We start from the raw sequence: 17,950 nt of genomic DNA, 5'->3' as shown, positions 1-17,950 counted from the left end.
ATGGTTGTTCATGAAAGTCCCTCTCTCGATGGATTTTGGTTTTTCCTTGGGCACATAAAGTTGGCCTCCTGCTGGAAAGGCTGTCTATCCATACACAGTGTGCCTTCTGCTCGGTAGTTTTTATTTTTAATTAAAGCATGAAAATGTGTTCCATGACTGCCAGAGTTACCTTGGAGATGCAACAGCATGCAATTACTTGGACACTAGAGGCAATTTGTTTCTTGAATTTGGTGATACGGGCCCATAAAACCAATCTGCTACCTATGATGGCTGGCTACTTTTAATGGATTTAGCATCACTTAATTAAACTTAAATGTAATTGCACAATTACAAATCAGTTTCGGTTAGCACCTTTAATCAATAGTCAGAAGGGGGTAATAGAGGGGCAAGGCACGCCCCACTGGAGCAGATGGGAACCTGTCCCAGGGTGGTTATCAAACAGTTCCTGGGCTTGTGGTCCTTTCACCACTGCCTCCGCCGTGGGAGGCACAGGGAGGGGAGGGAGCCTATGGGCCAGTGTTGGGTGGTTGTGTTTGCTGCCATACCCATGTCAGGGAATCTAGCTGCAATGGATGAATTGCCTAGCAGTTAAAAATTTCTTGGAAATAGGTCAGATTAACAAACTGGACACTTGCCACCTCTGAAACTGTTGCCTGTCAAGCAGTCCCCAGGCACTTGAGCACATTTGGCTTCCTGTCGGGGGGAGGGGTAGGGTCGGTGGGGGTGGCTGCAGAGTAAAAGGCTCTTGGCCAGGAGAAGTGGCCTTGGCAACCCCACCTGCTGAGCGAGTGAGAAGATAGGGCCTCCTGTGCCCACCAGGCCCAAGCTCATCCTCCTCCCACACTGGGCTAGGTGCTCTGAGCGACGGGAGCCTCGCTTTGCCTCATTTTCCTCATCTAAACATAAGGGAGATTGGATTACAATGACAGTTCTTAAGGTATTTTCCTGGGAACCTTAACCCTTGGCAATTTCTTAGGAAGATAAGGGTTCTTTGGTCGATTAAGTTCAGGAAATGCTCTGTAAAATCTCTCTTGGTGCTTACAAGGTACATTAACAAACCAGCTGAGCTGTGTTTAACCTGATGTCAACCCCTCCCCTTCTGTTAAGTAAAGCCAATTAATGTTCTTTGTAACTACTCCACAAACCATTCTTTGGAAAAACACTGGCTTTAGTGATTTTTGGAGGTTCTTTCCTACTTTGACATTCTATTTTATAATTGTGTTTGTTTGGGGTAGATAGATTTTAAATATCTGTAGGAGGAAAAAATAAATAGCCTGGGGATATGGTGTTTAGGGGGAAATGATAGAATTATTGGTGTTGATTTTTGTTGAATATGCCCTCATTTAAATCTTACAAGGCAGCCTCATCAGAAAATGAGTCCCACAAGCAATTTAGGGCTGTTAGGAGGTGGCACACTATGTTCTAAAGGATTCTCTTTCAGCTTCAGAGTTAATAAGTTCTCCAGCAGGCTCCTGGCTGGGTTATCAGCTTTCCCTGGGGGGATTTAGAAGAGGGAATGAATAATGGGTAAGAGGAAGCTCCAAGGAAAACCAGGTTTGCCATGGGGTGCCCAGAGTGGGCAGCAAGGATTATCTGAGAGACTTACATATTTAGATGAAATAAGATAAGACCCTGTGGGTGATCTGGTTATCAGTGACTAGTAGGCCGGTGGTATGGTTGTTACTTTGGGTAAATGAAGGTCAAGATCAGAGACAGCTGGGAGAAGCAGTTGGTGCATTGGGTAGAAGGAGGTGGAAGCTACCCAGGAGAGTCGGCACTTCTCTGGGACGCAGCTGTATGGAGAAGGGACTTGAGCAAGAGGAATTCTTAGGTTTTCTTCCAGCTCTAAACGTGTGATCTTATCAGTTAGCATTCCAAGTGATCATCTCAGGTCAAAATTTGTTCCTTATTTTTGCCATTTGTCCTAGCTTTCCATCTTGATTCACATTTTTCCCCAAGCAGCAAGTGCTTTAAGAATATAAACTTCAATTGTGTGTTATTTAGAGTCACTGAGGCTAGGATGAAAGAAAGTCTGCTTGGAAACTTAGGACAGTGCAGTGTCAGTGCGGGAAGGGACAGTGTCCATTTGGGTTCAGCCCAGGGTGCATTTCCAAACATGCAGCTGTTAGACTAGGTGCTAGTTGAAGGTGATACTTGTAGGTGAGGACTTCCTTCTGGGCTGTGGGTTAAGCACTGTGTGTGCAACTCTGCAGATGAAAACCACACATTCACTGTGATTCTGCTGCCTTCTGACTCCTTACTCTTTGTTAGGATTATCTGTTCCTAAACTATCAATCCTCATTCTCCCTTCATTTGGAGAACCCTCTTGGACCAGTTACTCCACAGCTGGCTAGCAATGGAGGATGGGACAGGAAAAATGGAGAGAGGTTTTTTTTTTGTGCGTGTGAGGAGGATTGTCACTAAGCTAACATCTGTGCCAATCTTCCTCTATTTTGTGTGGGATGCTGCCACAGCAGGGCTTAACGAGCAGTGCTAGGTCTGCACCTGGGATGCGAACCTGTGAACTTCAGGCCCCCAAAGTGGAGCATGTGAACTTAACCACCACTCTACTGGGTCGGCCCAGAGAGTTTTTGTTTTTTAAAGCCCCAAGAATGTGGTCATTAGCAGATGTAATGATCAGTTTGAGCAACGCTCTTTGGGCCCTAATTGTCATCTGCATTTCGTGATGTGAGAGTGCAAGAGGCTGCTAGAGCAGTGGCTAGGGATGAAATGGGGTTCTAGAGTGCTGGGGAGGCCTTGAGTTGGGCTCATTCTCTCCCTCGGCAGTGGGGGGAGGGCATGGTGGCGGGCTTATCCTCCTGCCTCTCCTGAACCCTTCTCCGCCTGTGTCTCTTCCAGCCCGAGGATGAACACCTAAACAATTTCTGCCGCCTGCTAGGGGTGGAGCACAGTCAGATGGAGCACTGGCTGTGCCATCGCAAGCTGGTCACCACCTCGGAGACCTACGTCAAGACCATGTCCCTGCAGCAGGTGGTCAATGCGCGCAATGCCCTGGCCAAGCACATCTATGCCCAGCTGTTTGGCTGGATTGTGGAGCACATCAACAAGGCCCTGCACACCTCCCTCAAGCAGCACTCCTTCATCGGGGTCCTGGACATCTACGGGTAGGCCTGTGCCCATCCTCCTGCCTTTCACTGCACCTGATGATTGTTGTCTTCCTGCCAGCACTTTAGAGCCAGCGAGGGCCTTGGAGACCTCCCGGAGGCTCTCACCCAGGAGAGTGTGAAATGTGGGGTAGCGTTTTTTGGTTGTCACAGTGACTAGGGTTACTACTGGCACCTAGTGGCCTGAGGCCAGGGATGCTACGCTATGTCTTGAAATGGGGAGGACAATCCTGAGGAAGAATGGACCCTGTCAGCACACCAGTAGCTCTTCCACTGAGAAACTCTCTAGACATCCCTTTTTACAACAGGGAAGCAGGCCCAGAGAGGGAAATGTCTTGCCCAGCATGAGACTGGAACTTAAATTCAGGTTTTGTATCTGTTACATTTTATTTAAATCTACCATTTGACCTCATTCACTATATCACCAATCAAGGTGATTATTTTAATACCATAATTTTGCCCAGCACTATACAGATTTGTGTTATGTGTGGTAGTTTTTGAGGTTTCTCTTCCTGTCAGCGTTCTAGCCAAAGGGAAAGGACTTTTATTTGTAACAGCGTATTTTGCAGGGAGAGGCACCATGGTACAGTGGGAAGTTTACTTGACTGGGTGTTAGGAGACTGGTGTTATGACACATCACTGTCACCAGTTAGCTAAATGACTCTCTACAGATCATAGACCCTTTCCGGTCTTTAGTTTCCATAGCTCAAAATGAAGTTTTGAGCCACAGTCTCGGAGGTCCTTTCCAGATCCTTCTAGAATTGTTTAAAATGATGTGTACTGGGTTGCAACCTCCCTTGCACTTCTTCTATGATCAATATCCTACCTTCTTTAAGCTAATAATAGATTAAATCCTCCTGGATCTTTATATCGTAGAAGTCACGGCTTCAGTCTTAAAATAGAAATTCGGACCCATAGAAGTGCAGAGTTGTAAGAACAGCGATGCTCTAGTGGAAACAGCTGCCTGTGGGCTGATGAACTGGGGCTCACCTTATGTTGAGGCTGTAGTAAAGGAAAATCTCTAGAAGCAGCTACTTCCCCATACAAAGATAGGCTGTCCTGCTTGCATCTCTGATGCTCTTGGTCATCATTGGGGTTTCACATCAAACCATGTTGCATGCTGTGGGAAGAAGACAACACTTGATTTCTGGCATCACAAAGGCCTCTGGAACATGCTAAAGAGTTAAGTTACGTGCACAAGCTACATACTACAAGAGGCAACAGAAGCAACTGTAGCAGGGTCAGTCTGAGGGTTTGGACTCAGTGCTGCATGAGTTTCAAGCGTGCGGGAGAAGGCATGCCTGTTGGCAGTGTCAGGGAAAGCTTTATGTGGAAAGTGAGCTTTGAACTGGCTCTTTTAAAGGGAGGCAGTATGGGAGGTGGGGGAGGCACCTTTGGGGAGAGAAGCACAGTCAAAACTGCAAGAAAAAGCCAAGTGTGAAAGGAAACCTCCTAGGCGATGAGAAACAAACAGTGGAGAGTCACCCGAGTGGGAGGAGGAGAATGTATCCTCCTCAAGGCCTTAGCCCAGTGACGGGGCAGGCCACTGCTCCCTCTGGTCAGTTGAGTGCCTACTTTGTGCTCAGCCCTTCTAGCTGCTCTGGAGAGAGCATAGAACAGCCTGTGCTCCCTGGGAACGTACTGCCTAGCTGTCAGTAATTACTTCTGTATTGTTCCTCCCTTTGCTCTGAGTATTTTCAGGCCATTGGGGAGAAACTCAGGCTGCTGCACCTGATCCAATTCCCTTAATCTACGTGGACAGGAATCTACTTTTACTGAGGTTTTGATTTGGGAAGATTAACCTGCAGACTCGCTGTTAATAGCATGTGAAAATGTTATGACTTCAGTGCTGATACGTGAAATATCCTGCCTCAGTCTGTTGTAGTCACATACTGTCTTAGCAGTGCCTTGAGTCTAAAGAGGTGGCTTCCTCCCTTCCCAGGGATCCCCAGTGAAAGGTGTTGCTCATTGATGGGGGGCCTCTGTGAGTAGGGCTCCTAGTGCTGTTGAGTCTGGAGATGTCAGCTGGGCTCATGCAAGCTGAGATTTTTGTGCTTAAAGTTGCCATTTAATTTTTATAATTGAGTTTATTTTCTCTAAGTTCCTGTGATTGCCTAAAGGGGAGAAATAGACTGCAGGGAAGACCTGTCTGTGGTTTGAAAGGTAGACTTGTCCATGAATGGATGGAGATCCTGAGGACTCTGCCTCCTGTTTTTGGTACCAACGCCTGACCTGTGCATTTCAAAGTGGCCCTGGGTTCCTTTGAGAACATCTGACAGCTTTCTAGTGAGGGCAGGTCCCATCAAAGGGTGAATCAGCATGGGGCCACAGACCAGCACTCTTGGGAATTTCCTACCCTTTGTGCTTCCTTCCAGGCCTGCTATGCCATTTTCTTCCTTTCTCCCCACCCTCCGCTCCGAGGGAGTTTCGCCTTAGCTAACATCTGCCACCAATCCTCCTCTTTTTGTTGAGGAAGATTGGCCCTGTGCCCAAGATTGGCACCATCTGTGCCCATCTTCCTCTACTTTATGTATGGCACACCTGCCACAGCATGGCTTGATAAGTGGTACATAGGTCCGTGCCCAGGATCCGAACCAGCAAACCCCTGGCTGTGGAAGCAGAGCACATGAAACTAACTGCTACACCACTGACCCAGCTGCACTTTCTCTTTTTTTAATCCTTGTTCTTTCTCAGAAGCTAATGTGTTTTTTCAAACTGTCATGAGGTGGTCACATTTAAAAAGTGACTCACTCTCCTCTGGAGAGAGGAATGTCATGCGCGGTTCCTTCTCCATACGCCACCTGCAGGGCCCAGTTCGCACCCTACGGGCAGAGCTCAAGACAACATTTTAGACACGAGGTTGGTCCAGAGTTCACAAGCTGGCTGTCTGTCTGGGCCATTTGTTGCCAAGAAAGCACTTAGAGACATTCCCAGAACGTAACATATGCATGCTCCTCAACAGTTCTGGTCTGCTGAGAGATTATTGTATAAATTTGTACTGGCCTAGGCGCTCTTCTCTGATCAGAGGAGATTAAAACCCAAAACTTCACCACAGGAAAGCAGGTGACTTGAATCTGGAAGTGCTGTTTCTGATCCATCAGGTCAGTGATCTCATTTATTACTCTAGGAGTAAAGGGCATTTGGTGGAAATCTAGGATGACTTGTGTGAGCTACTTACTGTCATCTCCTTTTCCCAATCGTGGTGTCTTTCTGTCTTACTTCCTGTGGGCTTCAGACACCTTCCAGAAACCTGCCAAATCTCTTTTTTTGGTGTGGTCCTCCCACAGTTATCTGGAAGTGGGCAGCACACTTGATACTCCACCTCTCTAATCACCTCCCTCCCATTTCAAACTAATTCCTGCCTTTAGGGTTCATTTATGATATAACTGTATAAAGAGCATTTCGTCCTCTGTGGCATCAGAAAATTCCAGCATTATGTTTTGGTTTTTGAGATTTCTACCCAAATCCCTGACCACCAAACACTGGAGAGGGGGAAGGGGCCTATCCATTACCTCGCTCGTCGTTTCTCAGCCCTGCTATGGGGATGCATTGGTGCACATAGAAGACACCCTTGGGATGACCTGATGTCTTTGATTTTCTTACCCTTCTTTGTCACTTGTGAGCAAAAGAGTGGCGTGTGGAAGCTGGAGAGAATGAGAAGTATGGTGGAGATGTGCTTCTGAATACACTAAACCCCATTCTTTAAGAGGGAAGGAATAAGGAGTTGGCTCCATCTTTAAATTAGGTCAGAAAGGCCCAAAGCTAGCATATAAGAGTGGAACTGCCACCCCCAACCCCACCCCCGCCAAGTAGGCACTAGTTACTTCCTGGGGTAACTGTCCCCAGACGAACTGTAGCGCCTATCTAGGGCATGATTGGCCCACCAGCCAAGTTCATTCTAGAGACACCTCAAAAGAGTTCTGTAGTGTAGAAGCCACTCCAGATTTTTTCTCTAAGTGTTGAAAATGTTACTATAGAATCAGCCAGAGTGAATAAGCATTCACTTCTGTATATATAAGCAAGCAGTGCATGAGCTAGCGTCATATACACGTATCTCCCTTATGATGTTCTAACTGGTAGATAGTTCAGACAGTAGATAAGGCTGTGAACTCCTAAATAAATTGTATGAGCCACAGCTGCCTCCATCACAACCACGGTGAGGCCCTTCCCCCAGGCTCTCCTGAGCATCCCCAGACACCCATTGTCCTGGTAGAAAGATGGCTTCCCTACATCTTATTCCCCTACCCCAGCTCCAAAAAAGTGCAAGGAAGCAATACCCAGAGCAGTTAGCCAACCCAAGCCAAGCTCTTTTCCTTAACTAAGGATCTGTGAAGCTGCATGCAGGGTATTTCTTACTAGGCAGGGGATGGAAATTAATAGGAGAGAGCCAGGCAGCTATTGGCCGGGGTTTCCTTTTCATGTTGCACTAACCAGCATTTACCTCTACAGGCTTGATTAATTGCACCCTTAATCCTTTATTCCTCTCCCTTCCTCTCCTCAAGGCAATAAAAAATAAATGCCTTCAATTTGGGAAAAATACACATTTATTTGTCTTTGACTTTAACCTTCAAAATGCCAACATAGTGGGGGGCTTTGGCTATGGCCAGCCCCTTCTTGATGAGAACTGTTGGCCTAGGAGACTTCTGGAGCAAGGCGGGTAGACATTTGGGCCCCAGGAAGAGGGAAATGGGATTTGCTGGGATTTTGTATCCTCCTCAGCCCTTGTGTTACTTTCTGTCTCTTGTGATACTTCCTAACTTTAAATTAGCATCCAACTCTATTCATTGCTTTTTAATGATGAGTTTTTTAAATCGTGATAAAATAACATAAAATTTACCATTTTTAAGTGTACAGTTCAGTGTGTTAAGAATGTTCACATTGTTGTACAACAGATGTCCAGAGCTTTTTCACCTTTGAAAACTGAAACTCTATAGCCATTGAACTACTCCCGTTTTCCCTCCCCCCAGCCCCTGGTGACCGCTGTTCTGCTTTCTGCTTCTATGAGTTTGACTACTTTAGATACCTCATGTAAGTGGAGTCACAGTATTTGTCTTCTTGTGACTTGCTTATTTCACAATGTCCTCCAGGTTCATCCATGTTGTGGCATGTGACAGGATTTCCTTCTTTGCTAAAGCTCAATAATATTCCATTGTATGTATTTACCACGTTTTGTTTATCCATTCGTCCTTGGATATGGGCTGCTTCTACCTCTCGGCTATTGTGAGTAATGCTACTATGAACAAGGGTAAACAAATATCTCTTCTTTTAATTCTTTTGGGTATATACCCAGAAGTGAGATTGCTGGGTCATATGGTAATTTTATTTTCAATTTTTTGAGGAACCTCCATGTTGTTTTCATAGTGACTGCACCACTTTACATTCCTACCAATAGTGCACAAGGGTTCTAATTTCTCCACATCCTTGCCAACACTTATTATTTTCTGTTTTTCTGGTAGTAGTCAGTCTAATACGTATAAAGTGATATCTCATCATGGTTCTGATTTGTGTTTCTCTAATGGTTAGTGATGTTGATTATCTTTTCATATGCTTCTTGGCCATTCATATATCTTTGTTTGGAGAAATGTTCAAGTTCCTTGCCCATTTTTTAATCAAGTTATTTGTTTTCTATTGTTGAGTTGTAGGAGTTATTTATATGTTCTGGATATTAACCCCTTATCAGAAATATGATTTGCTAATATCTTCTACTGTTCTGTGGGCTGGCTTTAATGACACACTGTTTGCCTTCATCATTTTGATGGAAATTATTTGTTTCTTTGTTTTGTTTTCTTGGTCTCACTTTTCAAAATAGACTTACAGATAACTTCATAGTCTCAATTTATTTGTTCAGAGAGGACTACCCAGCTCCTCTCGGACCCATATGAAAAGATTTCATGGAGAATGGAAGGGGAGAAGTAAGCAATTGCATTTATCCTCCAGCCTGTGCACAGTGGGCCAGCCCTGGCAGCGCAGAAGATCCCTGGACATGTCATCTTCAGGATGGACGTGCATAGCTGAACCCACTGTTCTCAGATCTAGCAAATCACCCTAAGCCATTGGCTTCACCCTGGAATCTGTCACCGCAGAGAGCCTTGTAACTCAGAGTGCTCTGAAGTCAAGCTCAGCCTTCCAGAATTGCTCTGACACAGCCCTCTGGAGTGTGCCTGGAGCCAGACACCCCTAAGTACTTCTAAGGTTCACATAAAGTCCCATTCTCTCTGTCCATGCCAGCACACCACCTTCATAAACTCACTCTAAAAACTTACAACACATAAAATCTCTTCCGTGGGAGGTTTCATATTCTGGTTTTCTGTCATCTTCCCAGTAGCTCTTTTGGGCAGAGACTATGACTTGCTCTTATTTGCAGCCTTCACAATTCTTGGGGCAGTTGGCTGATGGATTGGGAGAGGATTATCATATGGTGGGCATTTTCCTGTCCCACATTGGAATTTCAGGCATGAAGTGGATCTAGGAATTGGAGCACGTGAAAACTGAATGGACTTGGGTCCTTAGATTCCAGAAGGATAACTGCTCTTGGCCTCAGACTATAGGCAGTGCCTAGGACTGTGATTCCTTGAAGGACAAGTCCTGTGTTGGGGACGTCTAGACACAGAGAGAAGCACATGAGCAGAATTCAAGTCCTGCCGTTCTCAAGTGTGGCCAGCATCCTAAATTGTTTAGTAAAGAAATCAGAAGGGTTGACCTCCCTAACAGACCATAAGGTGCCCTTGTGAGATTTCACAGTCTTCAGGAAGGAAAGAGACCTTGAGAGGACTTGTTTGACTTTTAGTAATCATTTCCTAGAAGCTCTGCTCTATATCTGCCCTATATCCCATATCTTTTCATTCAACCTTCGGTAGAATGGTAGAGAGTGGTCTTTGTACGATAGACGAGGCTGAACTAAGAAATTCCAGTTCCTTTGACCCATGCTCCAGGGGAAGAATTGTTGCCCAACCTTCAAAGCATCTCATTGCCTCTTTGCTCTGGAGCCAGAGGTTCATGGAGGTTAATAATTAACTCAAAGTGACTGGTTGACTTCTTTTTATTGCAGTTTCACTTTCTAGCAGACATTACCTTATTTTTAGAGGCATTTGTGACCCTTACCACACCCTGAAATTGGGGTTGAGTGAGAAGGAAGTTGTGTTCTTTTCTACGACATGCTGAAGATAGGAGGAAATTGAAGTAGGGGTGACAGTTGTATACCACAAGTACAGATCTCAGGTCACAGCATCAAATCTTCTGTGTTTTGACCTTCCTCCTACCCAAGGATTCTGGTCTAAATATTCTCAACATTAATTTTACAGGAGAAATCTAATTCTCTCTAGTATATAAATTTCTTTGTGATGTTTTAATGTTGTGAACTATAAATTGATCCATCGTGTTTATTTTTAAAAGTCATCTCTGTTGATGGGAAGAATAACTACAAATATAATTCCACTGTAGAGGAGAAGTTGCCCTATCTTCCTGACTGTGGTTTTCTGAGGTCAGTCATCTTAGACGTTTTGCAAGCTACCCAAACCCCTCATTCATCTCTGGTCCTCCGGCATTTCAGTAATTACACTAGATGGCAGAGGAATTGTTACCAGATAATATCTTGGAAATAGGGAAATTATGAGCTAATTTCAGTCCATCTCAAATTAATGAGAATGTTCTTTGTGGAGTGCTACCAACGTAAACCTTTAAAAAATGACAAGTGGGAGATATTTAAATCCTTTATCTGTGGAGCTCGGTACAAGCTCTGCCAGCATACCCGATTGCTATTATCTGGCCAATTGCTAGGTTGACTCTTTTATCTTCCTTCTAGGTTTTATTAATTAAATTTCCTCTGGCTGTTGTCAGCAACCTCTCTTGTGGTGCGATGGGGGGAGGGGGAGGAAATGAGGTTCTGAGTGATGTACCTCCATCTATAGGGCCGTCATCTGGGCTGGAAGGGACCCAGTCTGGCAGACACGGTTCCTCTTTCTTGCGTTGTCTGGAGTACAGCTCCAGCTTGGACCTGGAATCTTTGATCTCGTTTTATTAACCTCGAATTATTTCCTACGTGGGCATGACCAAAGCTGTTCTTTAATGTGGTTGTCTCCGAGCAGTTGGCTCCTTTGATCTCAATGATTTCTCACTTCTCCACGTCTTATTCCTTGGTTGGGGAGGTGGGTGCAGAGGAGGAGGAGAAGTCTGATGTTTTCTGGGTGCTGACCCGGGGTGCCTGATGCATGTGTTTTCCCTCTGCATAAGGGGCCCTTTCTCCACCACCACCGTCCCCAGCCCCCACCAGGGGCAGCTCCAACATTTCTGTTTGGGAGTGGAAGTTGAGTACAATCTATTTGGAAGGGCTGGCATCAGTCTATTTAAGACTGAGAAAACTCACTTGGCCATATTGAAGACTGAAAGGGGTGAAGATTGAGGTTATGGTGAAGGCCGAAGCCTGTGCCCCAGCCCCAGGTGCCTCACTGATACTGCCACTCTCCCACCCTCCATGTGCTCACATACCTCCTCTTCTGGGAGGTTTTCCTCCTTGTTACAGCACTTCCAAGTCACCTCTTCCTCCTTTTCTTAATGAAATTTACTCCTCTCTGACTTAAAAATGCAGTCTCAGAAATCAGACTCTCTGGGTTCAAATACTGGTTCTTCTGCCTACTGACTCTGACTTTGCGCACCCCGTACCTTAATTTCTTCAACTGTATGATGGGATTAATAACAAACCCTAACTCTTCTTGGTTGGTGTGGGCATTAAATGAGTGAGAGCTCATGAAGCACTTGGGGCCTGGGGCCCTGCCAACTCATTCAGCCCATTGTGTGAATGAAAGAAAGGCATCTCTTCCTCCTAGATTTCTGCCCCTTCTTACTGCCCTGGCCTGATGACATTGCTCAGGGTGTAAGTCGCCCCACTGGTTTGTAGCTAACGCTGCTGATGCTGTTATAATGTTCCCAGCTTGGTGAGCGACCACATCCATTGGTTGTACAAATGAGTCTCATCTGCGCCCCCTGTTGGTTATTTGAAATCAGTCCTTTCCTTTCCACCTTCCTTAATGTCTTCTGAACCTTTCAAATACTTGTCCACCACCAGCGTGTCATGCCCTGATTGGATCTTGCCTGGGTTATTACTCCGCTAATAATTGACTTACTCAACTTCCTGCCTTCAGTCTTGCACATCTTCCTGCAAACAATTTTCTTCCACCTTCCTGCCAGTTTCTAAGATGAAAATCTGATTGTCATTTCTTATTTTAAAATCCTTCAAATTCTCCCTATTGCCCCTGGTAAAATCCCTCTGTGTGTCATACAAGACCAGCAGGCAGGACCCCTGCCTGGCTCTACAATGCCGTGTCTCATCTCTACTCATCCTCCTCTCTGCGGACTCCACCCCACCCCTACCCTGCAGTGATGAAGCCATATTGAAAACATTTGAATTGAGCAATGAATGAATGCGGTGATGTTCTAATGTATGAAGAGCTCAAATAAGTCCATTTTTAAAGTTAAAATCCAATAAATACTTTACCAACCATCACAGACAATTCACAAAGTACAGATGACTAATATGTACATACAGAAAAATGTTGAACTCTATCAATGATCAAAGAAATGGAATGCAAACAAAAACATTTTTCATGTACTAAGTAGCCAAAGATTTTAAAAGTTAATCTACACTGTTGACCAAAGAGCTGTGATGCATTAATACTCCTAGTAAGGGGCAAGGGGGACTGACCTGGATGAAGCACAAGGGGACTTTTTGGGGTGATAAAAATGTTCTATATCTAGATTGTGAGGCTGGTCGCACACTGAATAATATTTGTCAAAAACTTATCAAAATATGCCCTTAAAATTGGTGTATCTTATTGTGTATAAATTTTAACTCAAGCATGAATTTTTTAAAAAAACGTATTAGCCAGTATTAGAAAAAGGTACTTTCATACATTGGGAGGCATGAGTGAAGGTGGGCTGATAACATAAATTGGTTCTATCTTTCTGGAAGTTAATTTGCCTCTACCATTTAAGAAAACAAACTCTGACATGGTGATGCTCCATCTAGAACAGCATCCTAAGAAAAGAATCATGAATTCAAACCTGTATATACAATATTTGTCACAGCATTGATAGCAGCTGAAAACTGGAACAAGAACCAAATTGTCCTGCAAGAGAAGGATGGGTTAAATTATGATTCATCTGCCTGGAGGCCACTGCTAGCCCAGGAGGGACCTTTGTGTGAACTAGAAAAAGGCATTCCTCCAGGCTTGAGGGGGCACCAGCTAATTCACCCCTACTTGTCCCCTCACCTGGGCACCTTGTGCAAACTCCAGGCCTAGGGCATCATCTCTGCCTCATCAGCCATTATGGGTCAGACATTAAAACTGATGCGTTTGAAGAACAATGGCATGGGGAAATGTTAAATAACAAATGCGATGTTAAATGACAAAAATAGGTATAATTTCACATATAATTCTAATTTTGTTTAAAAATGTGAAATCACCAGAAAGAAACCTACCAAAATGTAACTGGTAGTCAATGAGCAATTACATCATTGGTGACTTTCTGTTTTTCACACCTGCCTTTTCTAAGTTTTCCTACTGTCAGTCCTTTTTCTAATTATGAAAATGGATATTGCATTCCTACTCTCCTAATTTAATAGGGCTTTCTGTTGGGCCTTGCAGCAGTGTTCTCTTTGGGCACAAGAGCAGAAAATAGGACTTGTGTGCCGGAGTTAAGGGTGGAACTGGATGGGAGAGGATGAGGGCAGCCTCGGTGAAGTCCCAGTGATTCCTTCAGTAAAAGGCCGTGTCTCTTAACTTTGTCCTCTCCTCTTTCTGTTCCGCAGGTTTGAGACGTTTGAGGTGAACAGCTTTGAGCAGTTTTGTATCAACTATGCGAATGAGAAGCTCCAGCAGCAGTTCAACTCGGTAGGCTTGGTTTCTGGACCCAGAGATGTTGGGGTGGGGATCCTCTCTCTCTTCCAGGGAGGACATCCCACACTACTTCTCTTCCATCCAGGGTCAGTGTGCTCTAGCTCTGCCCTGACCTTCCCCTGATTTCCTGGTGGTGCCCCAGCTTTAGGCAGGTGCTCCCCACTGCTCGGGAGGAGATTTGAATTGGGGCAGCTGGATTGAGGGGGTAAAAGATCCTCTTCTTGTCTTTGACTCCCACTCCTCCTGAGCCTGGCCTTTTGGTGTATTTGAGCAATTCCCAGCCAGATGTGAGCTTTCATGTGCGTGGTTGGGATATGACAACGCAGGTGATTATTAGAATGAGGATCACCTAACCAAGCTTTTCTTTACTGTAGTCATGACTGTAACTTTGTGCCCAAACCTTTTCTGGTGGATATGCACCATCCTCCAGGACTCAGAACTCTTGTGGTCAAAGCTCGGGAGATCAGAGTTAAAGTGTGTCTGCAGTTTACTAACCTTGACCTTTCACTTCTTACCCTAGCATGTATTCAAACTGGAGCAAGAGGAGTACATGAAGGAGCAGATCCCTTGGACCCTGATTGATTTTTATGATAACCAACCTTGTATCGACCTCATAGAAGCTAAGCTGGGCATCTTGGACCTGTTGGATGAAGAATGTAAGGTAAAACTGATGATGCTATCGTTGAATTAGTTCAATTCTAGGCTTGGGGTGTGGGTCAGAGGACAGCTGTGTGGTGCATAGGAACATGTGAGATCTCAAAAAAGCTGGAATTTCATCTGTGATTAGCCGGCCTTTAGTGTGCTGGGAAAAGCATTGGTGTCCATTCTGCATACTAGAAAGTACTAGAAGGTAACACATTGAGCATGATTGACAGGTATTGCTACGTTGATGATCATGTGCCTCTTTTGGTAGAGACTTTTGGTAGTATGGAGTGGCATGTTGTGATGGTGGTATGGATGTGGTGCCCCAGATATCCTAGGTGCTGAGAGAAGGACCCCAACATCCAGACAGGCATCCCCAGACAGTGAGGGCTCAAGAGCTCAACATCGTCTTTGTCATGCCAGATGGCTTGTGAGTGCTAGAACTACAAGGCTTGGTGGCAGGTTAGATCCCTAGATTTTCCCCCATGTAGCTTTTTGTGGACTCTACCTGATATGACAGGAGAGGTCCTGAATGGTCAGCATGGAGAGAACTAGGCAGCCTTGGGAATAAGGGTCGGGGAGATCTGGATGTTATCAATCACCTAACTTTGGCCTTTGGTTTCCTGCCCTACGAATTGGTGGGGGTTGGATCTGATGATCTTCAACATTTCTCCCAGTTTGTTGGTTGGTGATAGGGAGGTAAATGTGTACCAATTTCTCCAGTGATAGGAACTCTAATCAAAAGTTGTAGAAAGCACATGATTCTTTGTATTAAAAGGGGGGAAACCCGTTGCTTTTACTTTCTGGTCTCCGACGTCTTGCCTGTAAGGGATAGAGAGTGCCCTGATGGTTTGGGAGGAGCAGATGTTTCCTTTCCAGAAGGACTATCTGCATCTCATTGCCTTTGAAAATGAAAAGGAACAGTTAATGAAACCATAGAAGACAGTGAAAATACATTGAAATCCACAGCACGTTTTTATCTAACGGTTTTCAGCGCTTCTTCAGAGCTGCGGACTTTGTCTGGAGTCAGATCCAGGAAGAGGCAGGCGGGTGTGTGCCTCGGCTTCTTCCACCTGCGAGGTTTCAGTAGAGGTGACAGGACAGATGTCCCTGCTCAAGCAGCACTGGCTAAATGACTGAAGTCATAGCTCAGGCCCTCCAGTCTCCCCTCCTGGTGTTCACCATTCCCTCCCTCCCTTGCTTTAGCATCCATGCCAACAGCTCCCTTCTGACCCCCAGCCAGAACGTGCTCCTCTCCCCTAGTCTCCTGTGATCCTGTCCATAAGCATCTCCTCCTGCTCCACGTCCCCAAACCCAAAGGCAACACAATGTCCTTCTGTCCAACCCAGGCCTCTGGGCTGCTAAGCCAGTTTAGCTCCCCCAGGCCCGGGCCCCAGGAGGACTCCAGCTCTTCACTCCCCTACCCATGGTGAAGCCAAAGTCATACACAGCCCAAGGAGCACATGAGGCAGACGGTCTGTCTTACACTGCTCTACCTGGTTCTGTGATAAAGTGCTAACCATAACAGAAGCCATAACCCCAGGGTCATGGCCTCTGCTTTCACGTTTGCACACACCTCTCATAAAAACACCTAAATCCTTCAGGGTGATTGATTTTGTGAATTGAGTAGCTGCCTAATTGATTTCCAGTGAATTATCCTACCTTTAGTAGGCAAACTAGGGCCACTTGTGGGTTTTCTTTGGCTTGTGGTTTGACATTCTCAGAGGTACCACTACCCAAGGGAACATGTCATAGGAATGTCGAGTCACAGTGATGAGAACACTGGTCCCAATGCACGAGTGCAGAGACCTCAAACTACTGTCCGGAGGATGGGAGACAAGCCACTGAGGGGAAACCTGGAGCCGTGTGGGGCTGGGGAGCAGGTGGTCACAGGAGTGGTGGGAGAGTACTTATCAGGGTGGCAGAAAAGGAAGCAGCGCTCTGCGGGGAGACCCAAGATGCAAATATTCAGCATTTATGAAAGTAACTTCCCCAAATCCCTCGACTTTGCAGCCTTGGGTCGTCCCAGTGTGATAGGGCCCCCGACTGTCCTGCTCTCAGTCTCCTCCTCAGTGCACACCGCCTGGGGCTTCCTTTTAGAGACTGTTTTACTGTTGAGAAGCTAAGGGAAAGTAAACTCTAGCTCGTGCCTATGTTGGTGATCTCTGTCTTATGCTCTGTGGAGCCTTCTCTTTGGGTCAGATTGGTAAAATTAGGTGATTTAAGTTGAAGGCTGTATCCAGCTCAAGCTCCTGCCACTGCAATCCATCAGGCACCCAGAACCTGCTGTATGTCTGGTCTTGGCGGGGGGAGACCCTCAGGAGAGGAGGAAGGGATCTCCCTGCCTGCCAGCAAAGGGGGAAGAACAACAGGGATGGTACTCAGGAGGAGTTTGGCCTGAGGGAGTGGGAGTGGGTTGGGGGAGGGCTCTGGGCAGGGACCAGGACTGTGTTTGGAGGTCAGGGTCCCTGAATAGGCTGGAAGCGGCATAGGTCACAGCCCAAGGGCAGTAGAGTGACAGCTAAAGAACATCGAGGCCAGGGGACAATGACTCAGAAAGACTGCGAGGTGCACGCGGCCACTATGGTTCTCTTCCTGCTTCTCTGCCCCCCAGGCTCCTTAGAAGGGCAGGTCTGAGGAAAGCCTGGATTTCCTGCTAATCGAGCTGGTGGGGGCTTGGAGTGTTGAGATGTGGAATAGTACCATGAATGTGACAAGTTTAAACTCACTGGCAGCCGAGGCCATGAGTACAGCAGGGGAGGCAGAGATGAAGACCAAATGAAAGAATCATATAAAACCCTTTCTATCCGATTCAGTTGTTCTGGGAATTTAGAGTGAGTCAGTATAAACTGATGCAGCTTCTAGTAACAGGTAGATTTTAAACCAACAGATGTTATTACATTTGTTAAAATTCATGGAACTGCACACTTAAAAAGGGTGCGTTTTACTGTATGGAAATTACACCGTAATAAATTTGACTGAAACATAGGGCAGCTTGCTGCACCCTTCTGGAAGCACCCATGGCTTTGAGCCTAAGCAGGTTGGGAATTTCCATGTAGTTGGTCACAACTGGGCAACTTGGCGTCCCTCGGGAACCATCCTGTCGGACAGTGGAGCTGTCTCAGGCCCATGCCTTTCCTCCGCTGTCGCTTGCTCTGACATACTCTGTGGGATGAGAAAGAATAATGAGATGGCACTGTGAAGAATTGTGTTCTGTGACCCCCGTGTGACAGGACACAAAGCCAAATGAAGGATTAGATTCATGTTATAAAAGCAGCCATTGGGAAAATC

The 17,950-nt window shown here is 45.8% G+C and overlaps 1 protein-coding gene across 5 annotated transcripts in view; it reads left to right on the top strand.

Moving 5' to 3' along the window:
- Nucleotides 1–17,950, top strand: part of MYO5B (myosin VB) — a 348,428-nt gene that overhangs the window by 214,413 nt on the left and 116,065 nt on the right. For all 5 annotated transcript variants that reach the window (XM_070221084.1, XM_070221085.1, XM_070221083.1 and 2 more), the window contains 3 exons: nucleotides 2,860–3,125; nucleotides 13,930–14,011; nucleotides 14,538–14,678. In XM_070221084.1, the coding sequence (XP_070077185.1) occupies nucleotides 2,860–3,125; nucleotides 13,930–14,011; nucleotides 14,538–14,678 (489 nt within the window). The remainder of the gene's footprint in view (nucleotides 1–2,859; nucleotides 3,126–13,929; nucleotides 14,012–14,537; nucleotides 14,679–17,950) is intronic.

This window comes from Equus caballus, chromosome 8 (assembly GCF_041296265.1).
Source record: "Equus caballus isolate H_3958 breed thoroughbred chromosome 8, TB-T2T, whole genome shotgun sequence".
Taxonomy (NCBI): domain Eukaryota; kingdom Metazoa; phylum Chordata; class Mammalia; order Perissodactyla; family Equidae; genus Equus; species Equus caballus.
Note: the sequence above shows the minus strand (reverse complement) of the source record. Positions and strands in the feature narration are given on the sequence as shown.